Genomic DNA, 16,025 nt, shown 5'->3' on the forward strand with positions numbered 1-16,025 from the left:
GTTTTCTACTTATGTTTTCAATGTTTTCTCCCCCCCCCCCCCCAGGTAGCGATCAAGGGCCAAACAATGGTTGAACTCTCGTCATTAATTATAGATCTACATGTTTTTTATGTAGATAGTTAATTTTTGTATTGCATCTTAAGGAGGTTAAATGTAGCGAGAGAGCGCTAATGACTCGTGTTTTGAGAAATCTTTCATTGGACTGTAATCTTTTGTATGTGATAGCTAGTTTGAATCTTAACCCTGCTTGAAAATCTGAAATTATCTAGATAAGTGTGTATTGAGACACACTTGATGTGTTGTGGATTCTGAAGTTGCATATATATAAAAGTACAAAACTTCTCCTCTTTACAGGTTTGGCTAACCCATATTTGAGGGGAGGTGCTGCCAAAATTTTAATAGAATTTTGAAAAGCATTTTATCAATATTACCTTTGAAAAGGAACGTTTTAAATAGTAAATTCACACAAAATCTAAGTTAGAGGGGAAAACTTAGAACGGGGTGTGACATCTACCGACGTCGCATCGCTGGTTCATGTATGTCAAAGTACTTGATGACTTCGGTGTACCCTATTTGCGACGCCATTACCAAACGTCGGTAGTTCCCCACTACTGACGTGTTGACCATGTCGGTGAATCGTGCATCGACATTAACCCTTTATTGACGTCTTCTCGTTTGAGCGTCCGGAGTGCCTTTCACGACGTGTCTGTAAGCCATTTTTCCGCTCTCCTTTAAACTTATTTATTAATATCTCCTAAATGGTGAAAAACAAGTTTGAATACTATTTATACTCTTTAAAGGTTGATTTATTTCAAGAGAAAATTTAGAACTATTTTTAGTTGTGTTTAAGGCTTGAATTTTTTTATTAGATATTGAAAAGAATGAAGATAAAAGCAAAAGGAAAGCAAATTATGGAGGGAAGGGCATCATGGTCCTTTCTTAAGATATTTTTATTAAAAAAAAGGAAAAGAAAGGATATTTTCTTTCTTTCTTCTTCTCCTTCTTCATTCCTCTAGAAATGTCCTGATTGCCCCCCTTCGATTGAAATTTCTCCTTCACCAACCATCTCTCCATCTCTAACTCTTCTCTGACGTTGAAACGACACCATCACCCAGTCGACCACGTGCGTCGCTTGACTCGTCGGACAACGATTGCATGCCGACGTAACTCAGCCAACGCTCTTGTGCCTCTCTTTGGTGCGTCAGCCATAACGCACTCCAATCACTACGTGACTCATTGATGTCAACCTAGCCGTCGTTGCGCCACCCAACTCGCCAAATGACGACCACCCCTTGCCGCGTTACCGCTATCCACGATTCCAACTCGCTATCATCTTATCTAAGTTTTAGGGTAAATCTTCTTTATTTTAGTTGGATTCCTTGATGAGTTTCGATTATCCATTAAGTTTCGACTTGGTTTTCACAATACCCATTATATTTTGATGCTAAATTTAAATATTATAGGAGTTTGAGCCATTCTTCAACCATTAGAAAGCTCGAAATCATGCGTTTTAACACAACTTCGATAAGTTTCTAAGCTTTTTGGAGCGGTGTAAAGTACCCATTTAACTTTAATGATAATATTGAGTAATGTTGGATGCTTAATTTTCAAATTTAGAAGGTAGTTAGGGTGTTGTTCATTGAAGTTAAGGGTACTTTATTCAGTTCTTGGTAAGGCTTAGAATAGTTTTATTAAACTTTCTTAGAGCTCCTGAATACCCATTAAGTTTAAACGTTAAAATGAAATTACCCATGATACTTGGATTGTAACGCCCCAAAATTAAGAATTTAATTTATAATCTTAAGTGTAATTATTGAAACTTTGGGTGTAATCGAGAAAACTTGATTAATTATATTTTTTGTTGTGTAATTAATTAAGTTTGGAGGATAATATAATTATTTTATTTGGATAATAAAATTGGTAGAGATATTTGTTGAAGATAAAGATAATTGGGTGAGGAGAGAGAAAATTTAATTATTTGGTTAAGGTTAATGGTGATATTCTTATTTGGAAAAAAAAAAGGGAGAAAGAAGAGATTAATGTGTTGGTTGAAGTTGATTTGAAAAAGGGGATTTGGTGAGATTTATTTGAGGAGAGAGAGAAGTTGTTGTTTGAAATAAAATAAGGAAAAGGGAAAGAGAAATTTTATTGGTATCCTATTGGTGTTTAAATAGGCATAGGGACCCGTGCACAAGAGAAAAAAAAAAGAAAGAAAAGAAAAGGGAAAAAGAGGAAGAAACCCTAAGATTTCCTCCCCCAGCCGCCGCCGCCTTTCCCTTGCGAGTCGCCGCGCCACCGCTAGAGCCGAACCGTGCACAAGCATCAGCCTCGCCGTCCTTTTCTCCGTCCGATCTCTCCTTGTTTGGAAGTCGTCTGCCTTCCGTCACGGTCCGCTGCTCGCACCCGAACCCGAAAACTCGAGTTGACCCTCGTCGAGGCAATCACCCGTCAGATCGTTCCGCCCTCGTCGCCGCAAGACAAGTCGTCAACCGTTGGAGTCCACCGTTACCTGGTCAGCGTCGCATCGTCGGAAGATCGAGCGCTCAGTTCGTCGCCCATACCCGAAAACCCGAGCCAATCCGCCTCCAGCCGTTTCGCACCTCCAGAAGTCCGAGCGTCTCCATAGCCGCGTGAAGCCGAGCCGCCAGCGGCCAGCTGCATGTGCATCCCTGCAAGTCGCGCGAAGAGCCAAGCTGCCCCAGCCGAGTACGCGCGCGAGCCGTACGTGTTTCCCTGAACCGTGCGCGCCTGTCCGAGCTGCCCTACGTGCATGAGTCGCCTGTCCGAGCCACCTTCTGCTTTCCAGCCGAGCTGCCTAGTCGCTTCACCTATTTCGAGCCACAAGCCTAATTTTGTGTCCTTTTTCCACATGTTTGGTAAGTTGATTGGGCTTTGGAACACCCAACTAAGATTTTTAAAAAAAAATTGAATCTTAAATAATTTAATTTTGGGTTAAATTAAATTAGTTTTCTTAAAGGACAGTTTGGACCAAGTAATTTTGGAGCGTGGGATTTCTCCAGTTAAGAGCTCAAGCGTTTCAACCTCGACCTTGGGTAAGTTATTTCAACTGGTTTTGGGTCCTTGGTCGTTTGATGATTAAGTTGTGAGAATTGGTGTTTTCTAACCATTTAGGACTTCGCTGCTTGGAAAGCGTAATTCTACTACTGGAATTCGTTGAGCAAATCTTCAAGTAAGAGATTCTACTACTAGACCTACGAGTAGAAATTAAGAGATCGCATACCTTCTTAGTTATACACATTGATGACTAGCCTGCATAACGGCATGGCAATTAATGAGGATATGATATGACATAATGATATGATTTGACATGATGATATGATTTGACATGATGATATGATGTGACATGATGACGTGATGATGCTATGTTACGTGTATGCTATGATTAGGGTACATGTTAGCTCATCCTATAGAGTCGTACCTGCATGGGTGTCCTCCGGGATCACCATCTATTTAGGACTGCGTAGTGATTCGAGTGATTCGACGGGATCCTCGCAGCCCGATTGTCTTAGTGTTTCCTCCGAGTACGTTACAGACCAGTTTGTCCTAGGTGTTCCTTTGGGTCACCGAAGACCAGATTTTGTTCCTACGGGATCACATGTTGCACGTGTTCGGGAACGTGCCAGTTCTTGGATACCATTTTCAGGACTCTAATAGGAGGTTAACAGGCACCTAGCGGGACTAGTAGTGGGTCCCTTACTGAGTATTTTATACTCACTCTTTCCATTTCATTTTTTTTTTCAGGCAGAGGTAGAGGTAAGGGCAAGGGCAAGCTGGCGAGCGACTAGAAGTGACCGTGGTGAGCCATAGGGATCTTATGCTTCCGCTTCATGTCGTAGTTCAAACCTTAACGCTTCATTTTAGTCTATTCTTTATTCGTTATTTTATTTCTTTAAAAATTAGATAGGGCCCGAGTTAGGATGTGATTTTTCACTTATCTTAAATTGCAGTTGTTTATGCTTTTAAATAAAAAATTTTGCGGTTTTGTTTCATTCTATCCAAACTTTATAAATTTCACTTGTCTTTTAAAATTTGTAATGGCTTCGACTTAGTATAAGGAGTTGGGTCGTTACACTTTGGTCCTAGAGTTGAAAGGTCGAAATGGACTTTCCAATAACTTTGGAGTTCGCTTGGATGTTACCTCTATAAGCTCAAAACATAAAATGGTTTTAGGTACTAGAATCGAATTTAGAAAGTCGTTAATGTGTTGTCATGGCAATTTCGACAAGCTTCTAATAAAACTTGAAGTAAATCTAGTGAATTCTCTCATAGTTCTTGAATTCCCATTTAGTTTTAGCATAAAGCCATAAACTTGATATTATCCATGATATTTAAATGGAAAATTGGAAACTTTAGAGAACTATGAAGCATTGTTCAGCGCACTTAAGATCATCTAGGACAAGTGTGGGTAATCTCTTAAGTTATTGACTCGTTATTTTGACATTGAGATTGTTAATGGATCTAAACCTCTAAGGTCTAGATATTGGATATAAGAGAAGATAACTTAAGTTTGGATACTTGTGACGTTAGGAGTTTAAGTTTAAGTTTTAAAGGTCTAAAAGTGAAATTTTTAGTTTAAATTAAAGTATTCGAGAAATAATTTCACTAAAATGAGACGGAAGTTTTTCGGTTTGCAATGATTTAGTTGATGAATTTTCAATTTTAATTATTACAAATTTAAAAGTACAACTAAATTGTCACATACCAACCCTTAAATTGATACAAAATTAACAGCCCATTGGACTAAATCATCCCAGAGTATCACACAAACGAAACTTTTCTCCATTTAAGATATGAATAAAATTTTTATAGTCTTATCTACTAAAAAATTGCACAAAATATCAAAAAATTTAAGAAGTAAATATTATTATTAAAATAGACATTGCAGTTCGAAATAGTTAATTGATTACTTAGCTCCTTCATCAATCCAATGAATTAGTTATGGAGTCGATGAATATTGGCAAAAGGGAAAGAGAAGATTATTTACGTCGATAAAGTAGTATATTTTTTGCTATAATTCGATACAATTGATAAGAGACCAGACTTAATTTTAAAACCAAAAACAAATATTCCAAATAATCATTCGATTTTTGTTTTTTTCTTAAGAAAAATTAAGACCGAAGACACTTATTTGGTATTTAAATAAATTTATTGCTTTATTATTTTACTTTTGTAAAGTATAAAAAATACAAGAGAGAATGGATTTGATTAAGAAACCAAAAACAAAATAGCTATAAAGCAAAAGGTAAGTCGTTGACCAAGATATACACCATTTTAAAAACAAAAGCATACCGACTGAAAGAGAGCAGGTATGACATGAATTCTAAAGGTTACCTTATTGAATCAAGGGTCTAAGCAAGTCACAAACAATCAAACATAATTCTTGTTCCAAGGTAGAAAGAAAAATAAAAATGAAATGCTGAAAACAAGCAGTGGAAAGACAATCTCATAATATAAAACTGACATGTATTAGAATTACCTAATAGAGATCCAGGAGAAGTTGGTACTTTCAAAACCCCAAATTAGACAAGAAATCAGAACAAATAGAACACAATAAAAAAACAGTCCATATTCATATCAAAATCCAGACTGCTGCTAAGTCTTTCAAAACCCCTCTTCCATCAAATATTGGCCTACTAACAACTCTCAAAAGTTCTTTCTTGCTTGTTTTTCTTTTTGTATTGAAAGCGGAAACCCCTACATCATAATTTAAATCCCAGCAAAAGCCTTCTTTCCACGACTCGAGGATCCAGCCGGAATGACCTTCAACACATTGAACCTAACTGTCTTCGACAATGGCCTGAAGTTCATACAGTAAATGTTAAACAAATTTTCTTCAAAGAAACAAAAAAAACAAGAATTGGAGAGAATCACTCAAATCATGTACCTGCATTGGCCAATAATAACATGATCACCTTCCTTCACACGAAAGCAAGGAGATATGTGGGCAGGAATGTTTGAGTGCCTTTTCTCATACCTGAAGGGGAAAAGAAGAAACAAAACATATTAGAACCACGAAGAAAAAAAATCAGCTCTGATGGGAGGTGGGCGGATCAGGAAAGTACCTCTGATACTTCTTAACATAATGTAGGTAGTTCCGCCTTACAATAATGGTCCTGACCATCTTAGCGCTGTGACATGTTCCAGCTAAAATACGTCCCCTGATGGAGACGGTTCCAGCGAAGGGGCATTTCTTATCAATATAAGTCCCTGCATGAATACAGTAGAATTGGAATAATCAGTCAGTAAATAGCATTCTAATATTCAACAACAACTCAAAAATATAACGGTAAGGCATTGCCCAAGTATAGGGGCTTGAAATTTGGAGATAAAGATGCATACAATACATATGGTAAATGAGTATGCCGTATTGCTTAGAAATTTCCCTTTGCAGGATTGCATCCTTATTCAATCAACACGATTGCAATGTAAGCCTAGATATCGGGCCTTAATAAAAGTGAACACAGTACATAGGGTAAGTGAGGAGACCAAGCCTCAGAAGTGGATGGGGGCATTAGATTCCAGTATTCAATCTTAATCTCTCCATGAACGCAATGCTATTATAAGATTAATTCTGATGATATATATTTGGTGGACTCTACAAAGACAGGCATCATTCGATCAACATAAGTCTTTGATTTATCGGATTCCTTCAACCATCCATCAAGTAGGAACAGTCATTGTATGTATGCAGAAAAAATGCTCATTCTAAGCAAAAGGTAATAAAATCCCCAGCCAAACTATCCCTTCAGCTCATAATATTTTTCCAATATATTCTATATCACGGAGTTGTATACTCTGAGCATTAGAACAAACGGCGGTTAAATAAGCATTCCTGCGGACATTATAGCAACGAAGAAGCAGCTCCAATTCATTGTGTTATAGGCATTAATTAAACACTAATAAGCATGCAAATACAATACAACGAAGCTCCATGCCAGGTTAAAAATGATCGGGATACTAAGCTAAATCAAAAATTAAAAGGGCTAAACACATTCATTTTAACAATCCAACAAACACAACGTGATCGGAGTTGTAAAAAAAAAAACAGAACCTTCAATGGCATCTCTTGGGGTCTTGAATCCTAATCCAATACTCTTCCAGAAACGGTTCCCGCCCTTTCCAGGTCTCTTCCCTTTTGCAGTCTTTTTAGAGCTATTTTGATATCCAAAAAGAACAATAATCATAAACATGAAATAAAATAAGGATTAGGGTAAACAGAAGAAAATTCAAATAAGCAAAAAAATAAAATAAAATAAATAACTTTTCAATTGGTTTACCAGAGAAACACTTTAGGTTGCTTCAAAAAGGCCTTCTCGGTCTGTAGAAAAAGAAGGAAGAGTTGGGAGATGGAAAGTTAAAGTTAATAAAATGGAAACAGACAGAATAGACGTGAAAAGAAGTAGATTTTCAGATTGAATAGAAACCTGTTCCGCCATGATTAGGGATTGTGAAGAGAGGAGGATTTGTGGTTTGCTCAGGCGGCCGAAGGAGTCTTGATTACAGAAACCCTAAACCTGAGGGTCAGAGTGTTATAGATCAGACGACAATCAATAATGGGCTTTAACTTGAGAAATGGGCTTACCCTTTAAAATGGGCTTTCTTTAAAATGAAAAATACAAAATACAAAATAAAAAAAATATATTATAATGGATAGTAAAATAATTATTAAGTATGGAGAGTTTATATTCCTATCGTCCATAAATTCTGACGTTTTTATATTTACAAATTTTTTTAAGTTGTTATATGCTTAATTACTTTGAATATAATTATTATATATGTAGTATCCCTAAAAAAAAATAATATATCTTCAAGTTTAGTGGAATAACCTAAAACTAATATTTAATAAATGTGTTTAGTAATATTTCACCATTAGAATTTTACAATATTTTGGGACATTTTTAAGCTTTCGATACTCTTTCATTTTTTTTTTTTTAATTTTATAGTATTTTTAAACAAAAAAAGATATTTCATTGGTAGATTTATTATTGATTATATAGATTTTATTCCTTTTGAATACCATTAATTAGTTGCATTAATTGGTAGATTTATTACTGATTATCTCTCATCAACTTTAAACTATTTTATTCTTGTCTATAATCAACATGATGGACTAGGTTTTGGTATGATTCAAAAACTTGGTGATAGAGTTGGATAAAATGTTGCAAAAATAGGATGTGTATTGGAGACAATGATCGAGTGAACCATGACTAAAATGGGTTGATAACAATACTTGTTAGTTTCACATAAAAGCTACTGTCGGATGTAAAAAAGAATTTTATCGATCGAATTTGTGGCGAAAGCATGATGAGTAATGAGAATAGGGTGGAAAAAATAAGAGGAGATCAAGACAATATTATTGTAAATGTATCCAACTAACCGGGCACTCTCTCATATGGTTTTCTCGCTTTGTTTGATAAAAGATTTGGGATATCGTTAAAGGTGATAGGATAATTGCTTGTCTTCCAATTTTTTATATGAAGGCATCTTTAGAGGCTTTGAATCATTTACATGTGTTAGATTTCCAAAAATAAGCACCCAATGGAAGAATGGAGACATATCAAGGCTATTATTTCAACATATGAGAGGGCATCAGGGGAAAAGCATCAATTTCTCCAAATCTTCAATTATGTTTAGCCCAACTATGGAGGAAGAAAATAGATATTGTTATGTGACCTGATGTCCATCACCTGAGAACGTATTCGTAGCTTTCGTCTCATTTTTCGAGGAATGGACATAGAGATCTTAATTTTCTGGTCAAATGGGTAGACAAAGTGGTGATGGAAGAAAAAGGTGATATGTTTTTCTATTGGTAGGAAGAATTCGTTGATCAAGGTCGTTCGTTGGTCAAACCATTTCTATGCATGCAATGCCTTGTTTTTGTATACCTAAAGACATATGTGATATTGGATGAAAAATTTGTGAAAAGAAACAAGCATTTCCACATTGATTATTTTAGAATGTGGAGGCTCTTTCATATATTCATTGATCCATTAATGAGTTTGAATACTAACTTTCGGAATGAAAGAGGAGATAGGTAAACGTTAAAAAGACTCGTCTATGTTCAAAATTGGACTTCATGCTCCGAATAGCCGTTATATATGTACGCATTTTGTACATGAAATTTGCTTATTTCAAGTTTAATTACATTTGTAAGTGGGAAAAGAATGCCTTTTTATTCGTAATTCAGATACAAAAAGTATTTATCGCAAATTGGAAACTCGACTTTAACGAACACTCGACAATGCATCTTCCACCTTCCTCTTCGAATAGCTCGTCCTTCTTTCCTTCTTCTTATCTGCATACTTCAAGAACTTTTGGAGCGGCGTAGCACCGGGACCCGCGTCCGCGCTGGTGGTTGAAGCTTCTGGATCTTGCTTCAAATGGCGGTTGAATTGGCACATTGTGGCGAGAAAATGGAGCAAAAGAGCGAATAAACAGACACCGGCACAAATGGAGAACAATCCAATGAAGCTCTGCAAGTGAAGTTGTTCGGAATCCGAATCTCCTGAACTGCAAGATTTTCTTGAGAACCACTTGTTGTGAATCTTTTGAAGCTGCCCATTTTCCGATAGAGTGAGTATGGCCGTCGATAAATCTACCGCCAACGGAGAATCTCGTGGAAATGCCTAACCAAAAACCAATGTATTAAAGTAAGTTTGTGTGTCGAAAATTCGTTGAAATGAACACAAGATTTGAATAAAATTAACTTTTTCGTCAATATCCAACAATCGATTTTTATAAGTCTTTTCAATTTTGCCCATAACGAATAATATTTTCAAATATTATGGACTCTTTCTAAATCTTATACCGACTCTTACCTCTTTTCAAATTATCATAAGGATTTGTAGGAGATAAAAATTTGAAAGTATTGTATGAGAAATATACTTACGAATCCCCATCCACTTTTGGTGAACTGTTGACCCTGTATTGAATAATCGCAATACTCGGTGAGAAAGAGATCGATGTATGGCTGCTCATCGACAATAGCGCCGACGGTTCCGTTCTTGAGAGCGGCAGCATACTCTTCTGGGGATCCAAGAGCAATGAGCCTAGATTTTTGGACATTAAGTTGCTCGCTTAGATAAGTTTCAGCAAACGAACCAACTTGGAATCCTATACGAACATTGCTAGATATCAATGAATCGATTCCTGTAATAGGGGAGGTGGCTAGTTGTACTGTGAATATGGATGTGAGGTTAGCGGTGTAGCTGGAGGTGATAATTAGAACCACAAAAAGCCACACGACAATCACGAAACGACCGAGCGTGCTCACCACATTTTCTCCTGAAAATGAGAATGTTTAGAACATGTTGTAGGTAGAGCTCTTTGTCTTGGTAGACATGGAATCTCCAAAGTAAAAGACTTACTTTGTGCAAAAAACATAGTTGAGAAGCCAAACCTGCATGAACATGTAAGAAATACTAAGATCATGATGGATATCAAGACGACGAACAAGAACATGCTATCTATTATATTGACTATATCAATTTGGTTGAACCATTTTTAATTAAAACAGAACTGAAAGTTACCTTTCAATTGAAATGTAAATTTACGATCAGTTAGAATGTTCTTGTTATGAAATTGATAAACAAAGAAAGCACATGAAGGATAGAGGGAGAGAGCAAATTTACGATTAAAAAATATTTATTAAATAAACAAATTGTAAAAATATGTCGACCAAATTAGAGGATTTGTATATAACACGTCTCTAAACATTAGGTCCAAAAGATTAAATAATAGGTCTATGAATACAAATTAGGTTTGGTCATTCCAAGCACCAAATAACATTTCCCATACATTACAACAATTAGTTTGAGACAATTTATCATCTTTCAAAAAACCAAGTTTCCATTTTTCTAATATTGATCTCTTTTAATGTATCAGATTGGTTTATCTTTGTAGCTATTCAAATAAAATATGTGTACAAAAGAAAATTTTCATAAGAATGCTCCTTGATTTTGAAAGGATGGCAGGAAAAACCAACTAAAGTTGAAATGTTGAAGTGTTCGAATGACAGAAAATGGTGTGAATAATGCATAAAACTAGCTTGTATGTTCGAAAAAGCATTTCGATTTCTTGAACATTTCATTTAATCATAGAATTGACATTCCTTTCAACATAATCATCTCATGTCTTTTGTACTCACCAGAGAATTGTGACAATTTGCGTCCTGGGATGTCCTCGAAATTCATCATTTTTCCGATGTTCAAGTATCCACACAACTAATCCAATGAGGAAGAAAAATGTTGCTGTGACAGCCCACATCATTGGTGAGAATGGGCGAAGGAATGCCAAAGGACTTGAATTCACCTTCTTCACAGGGGTCAAAACTACAAGCCCTGAGTCGATATAAGGCTGCGTAAAATCGACGATCTTTGTCCGACTAGTCACAATTGCAATATCACCAACAGCAGCATCAAATTCCTAAAAAACCAATATCTTAAATTTAGTAGAATTCTTAAATCACCTATTGAGACAAAAACATAAACTAAGCTGATAGACAAATGCAACTTTAATATTATATATCATATGACGAGAATCTACGACACAACAAGCCAAACTAGTTCTTAAAAGTTGACTTACTTTCGATGCAACCTTATTTACAAGCTCAAGATAGCTAGGATTCTCCTCACCATCTCCAAACAAAACGAACTCATATTTAACTGCATATGGAAGCAAATTGATAGCAGCAGTAAACACATCAATACAATATCCTTTGATTGTTCCATTACCATTCCCCGGCATCACAAACTCCTGATAACTAACTCTTCGTGGAACGCCAATTCGTAACTGTCTTCCATCTAGTGGAAGAACCCAACCCCGAGGCTTTGTTTTCAATCCCCCAGGCCACATTGTGCTATTTAACTTGTCGGTTGACATAGAACGGTTAATTGATTTTTGATACAACGTTTCAGGTGCCACAACAGATAAACCGGAATAGTTAGACCAATATCCAATTCTCTTCATGTCAGATTTCACAACATTTAGGATATCATATGAAGGTCGGACAGGGGATTTATCCTGAAACTGAATAGGCCCTGTTAAACCAATCATACTTATATTCAATAAACTGTCGAGCAAATCATTTCCTTCATTAAAGATTCTTAGTGAACTAAAATCCAAGGTGTCTCCAATAAGACTACCAGCACTTTTTGTATCTTTAGAGAATGAGATAGTCCCATTTTGATCCAATAACTTTTTCACTCCTCTTGCAATCATCCAAACAGTATCATAAGCATATAAGCCATATGTATTCAACCTAATTGACGAGTTGTTACTCAACTCGTTCCATCTCGATATAAAAGATCGCTTACTTTTCGAATCGGGTGTGTGTAGACGAAGTGTAAGAACCCCTTGGATAGAGTTGGCAATGTCCAAAGGAAGTGATGAAGTAGAATCTATTTCTGTTGATAGCCAACTAGAAGTTATCCAAACATAACCAGGTTCCATCATTTTAAGGCTTCGAGCGACTTCGAAAACCAAGAAACCAGTTTTCGAAAAAGTGTACAATACAATTACTCGAGATTCCATCATTTTGATCTTTACCAATGCATCTTGAACTTGAGTTCTTGTTGCTGTTGGGAAAGGAGGAAGTGGGACTTTAGAGGAAATTTTCAAGCTTCTCTGTTCAAGTTTATCACCTAAATCAATCATACTGTTTCGACATTGATCGTCGTCGGTGAAAACTACGACGACATCATGCCAACCGTAATAATGAATTATATCAGCAATTGCAGTCATTTGGAACTGATCATTTGGAGCTGTTTGAATGAAGTATGGATATTGCAATGATGAAAGTGTTGGATCTAATGCTGTAAATGAGAGTAATGGGATATGGAGTTCATTAGAAAGATGGGAAAGAATATGAGCCATTGTAGAATCTTCTGGACCGAGGATTGCAACTGTGTCAGACACCATGTACTTCATTGCTGTGATCACAAACAAACACAAGAAAAGTTACTTTCAAAGCTTAAAATACTATACTTTAGTGTCGGTTTTTTCAACTTCGGTTCATTAGTACTTTGAACTTTAAAAAATGAATCATTTTGGTCAATGAACTTTTAATTCCTGTTCAATTTGAGTCTATGGAAAAGTTATAAAATGTTGGTTTTGATCTTTGTATTTTTAACTTTGATAAATTGATCATTTTAGTCTTTGTTTGCAAAATGTTAATACAAATTCTCTAAACAACTGGTTGATATAAAGTTATGGCTACCGAGTATAAGTGTCATTGTGGTAAAATTATGATTAAAAAAAAAAGAGAGATATAAGATTTGAACTGGGTTGGAAGGGGCCAACAGTCACAGTAATCACTAAATATTATATAAAGACAATAAAATTGAGGGGACAGCCCCCGGGCCTATGCTGAATCTGACGGAGTAAGAGATAATGAAGGACCAAGTGTTTGTTTTAAAGTGCAAGAAACAATACGAACATTTAAGACTTATGAAGACTAACACTAAAATAGACCAAAACAGAAAGTTTGGGGATTGAAATAGTATTTGATACCTCATTTCTACTATCAAAGTTTATGATTGAAAAAATGAGATAAAAAAAGAAAAAAGGACTGTAAATGTAAGTTTCATTTTCTAAAAGTACATGAACCAAAATAGAAGTTTAACATGGAAATAGACATAAAAAAAGATATTTAAACATCATTTCTAACATTATAAAGTTAAGATTGAAGAACATGAGATAAAAGAGAAAGAAGGAACAAGAGCGATCACTTTTATAAAGTATAGAGACCAAAATAAACGTTTTAAAACTACACGAACAAAGAGTAAAATAGACGAGAGATAAAAGTATATGAACTGAAATAGTATTTGAACCTAATTTCTTATATTAGACGGTTGTGGTTAAATAAAGTGAGATACAAGACTTAGAAGGACTAGAATTATCATTTTATAAACGTACAGGGATCAAAACAAACGTCTCAAAACTAAAGAAACTCACACCAAAATAGAACAAAACTGAAAGTAAAGAATGCAAAAACCTTATGATGAACAAAAGTATACCTCCTGTGATACCAAGAAATCCACTATAATTTGCATCATGGATTGAAATAGATAGCTTTCTTCCACCAAGAACACTTGGATCAGAATTCACATCTTTCTCAGCAGCTTCAATGGCAATCTTAGAAACTTTCCCATTCACAGAACTAAGTGAAAATATAGCTCCAACTTTCACTACTTCATTTCTTGAACTGATCCCTTCTGAAGTTATTCCTTGAACACAAAAAAGTACTAAAAGAAGCCAAACCATATTCATAAACATCAAGCCGAAACTTGACAATTTCATTTTTGTCGTTATCGAATCAACAAAGTACAACATTTTTAATAGCGTGTACAAGGCCGTATGAGTGACTGGGGATTACTAGCGAATTCGGCTTCATATAAGGGAGTTGAAGACTGATTTTTGAAGATAGCTATCTCTCAATAAGCAATAGAACACAAAGGCAAGGACCAAAAGAAATATTAGTATAAGCTCTAAATAAAATGTCTCTATATATATATGAAACAAGAGTTAAAAAATGGTAATAGAATTTGAGAATAAACCAAAGACCAAGTTTTCTAATCTGATAACTAAAAACTTTAAGCTAGAACAGAATACTTTGTTTTGAAACTGAGAAAACACAAACAAACAAATAATTAAATAAATAAATAAAAAGGTTCAAACTTAGGTGTTAAGTTAGAGGATTTTAACTTTGGAGGAGTAAGGAACATCTTACAATAAAGCAAATTCAAGAAGTAGTAGCCAAGAATGAATAAATAATCACAAACCCTAAGGAATAAAATCAAAGGGTTAACAGAAAAGTGTTAGATAATGAAGCTATTAGGAAGAAGAAATAATGAAAAGCAAGATCCAAAACTTATTTAAAAAAAAACAAAACAGAGAAAACGAGTATAAGTACGATAACAAGAAAAAGCACATACCCTTTTCTTTTAATAACTAGAAGTATATATGAAAGTTAAGAATTTTACCCACCATTCGATCTTAAGGAGGTGTTTGAAAGTGATGTTGCAATGGTTAGAATCACTTTTGTCGTTTTCAGAATTAATTTTGATGATATGAAAAAGTTCATTCACAAATGTAAACTTTAATATTAAATAAAAAAAGGTTAAAGAAAACAAGAAGCATATGAAAAAAAAGAAAGAAAACAAGAAGCATATGAAAAGATGCTAAAAAGTAGTTGAAAGGAAGGGGAGGTTGAAGGTGAAGGGAGTGGCCAACTGAGCTTTGTGGTGGTGCTTTCCAATATAATATTAATATGATATTGGGCCACAAAATCAATGAGAATACTTTCATAAGGTTGAATTATATCTAACTTTGTCATTTTTTTTTGTGTTTCAAAGTTTCATTTGACATTTGACCCTATTAGATCATATAGACAATTCCTAATGAGATTCACAACAATTCGACAGTGACCTAAAATGATGCAGTGATTCTTTTTGTTTTAGGTAGTGATATTTAAACAATTTGGAATTTGTCTATTTACTTTTGGTTTTTGTTCATTTTAGTCCGTATACTTCAAAATGTTCATTTTAGTCTCTTTACTTTCAACTTTGGTTCATTTTAATCCATATACTTTTAAAACTACGGCTCATTTTGGTCATGATATTTTTTAATTAGTTCATCTTGGTCCTTATACTTTTAAAAAGTAATCAATTTGGTTTCTTTATTTAAATTTTTATTTCATTTCTTACAAGGGATAAAAAACGTCACTTTTTAAAAGTTCTCAAACTAAAATAAGCCAAAGTTGAACTACAAGAACAAAAAGGAACAATTTAAAACTAGAAAGAAAAGCCAAACTCAAAGATAAAAGTAGTATTTTTAAACGTTATAAATGATATTGTAACTTTTTGTGAATTGACGTTTGTAATATATAGCATTGAAGAAGTTGGTAATTAGTTGAGAATCCACTAAATGGAGGTTGTGGATGAGTAACTACCCAAGTGGGAAAATTCTTCATATAGATATCTATTTCCAATCTTAAGGGTCACCTC

At 34.9% G+C, this 16,025-nt stretch overlaps 2 protein-coding genes across 2 annotated transcripts; both read right to left on the bottom strand.

Moving 5' to 3' along the window:
• Positions 1–5,467: 5,467 nt before the first annotated feature.
• On the bottom strand, positions 5,468–7,582 carry LOC103490202 (40S ribosomal protein S11-like). Its single transcript, XM_008449603.3, has 6 exons — positions 7,446–7,582; positions 7,299–7,339; positions 7,073–7,173; positions 6,084–6,228; positions 5,906–5,995; positions 5,468–5,818 (listed from the first exon to the last, which is right to left on the bottom strand). Exons 1-6 carry the CDS (start codon positions 7,455–7,457, stop codon positions 5,728–5,730), a joined length of 480 nt encoding a protein of 159 aa, XP_008447825.1. The 5' UTR covers positions 7,458–7,582; the 3' UTR covers positions 5,468–5,727.
• Positions 7,583–9,058: 1,476 nt separating this feature from the next.
• LOC103490204 (glutamate receptor 3.2) lies at positions 9,059–14,941 on the bottom strand. Its single transcript, XM_008449604.3, has 6 exons — positions 14,037–14,941; positions 11,605–12,950; positions 11,168–11,445; positions 10,389–10,420; positions 9,911–10,305; positions 9,059–9,647 (listed from the first exon to the last, which is right to left on the bottom strand). Exons 1-6 carry the CDS (start codon positions 14,350–14,352, stop codon positions 9,246–9,248), a joined length of 2,769 nt encoding a protein of 922 aa, XP_008447826.1. The 5' UTR covers positions 14,353–14,941; the 3' UTR covers positions 9,059–9,245.
• Positions 14,942–16,025: the final 1,084 nt, after the last annotated feature.

Source organism: Cucumis melo, chromosome 1 (assembly GCF_025177605.1).
Source record: "Cucumis melo cultivar AY chromosome 1, USDA_Cmelo_AY_1.0, whole genome shotgun sequence".
NCBI classification, from domain to species: Eukaryota; Viridiplantae; Streptophyta; class Magnoliopsida; order Cucurbitales; family Cucurbitaceae; genus Cucumis; species Cucumis melo.

Coding starts and splice junctions, on each gene's coding strand:
- LOC103490204 (XM_008449604.3), bottom strand. CDS start 14,352: ATGTTGTACTTTGTTGATTCGATAACGACAAAAATGAAATTGTCAAGT. Junction 12,951..14,036: donor ATTTCTTGGTATCACAGGAG/GTATACTTTTGT, acceptor TTGTGATCACAG/CAATGAAGTACATGGTGTCT. Junction 11,446..11,604: donor TAAATAAGGTTGCATCGAAA/GTAAGTCAACTT, acceptor TTGGTTTTTTAG/GAATTTGATGCTGCTGTTGG.
- LOC103490202 (XM_008449603.3), bottom strand. Junction 7,174..7,298: donor CAACCTAAAGTGTTTCTCTG/GTAAACCAATTG, acceptor ATATCAAAATAG/CTCTAAAAAGACTGCAAAAG. Junction 5,819..5,905: donor GTTATTATTGGCCAATGCAG/GTACATGATTTG, acceptor TATGAACTTCAG/GCCATTGTCGAAGACAGTTA.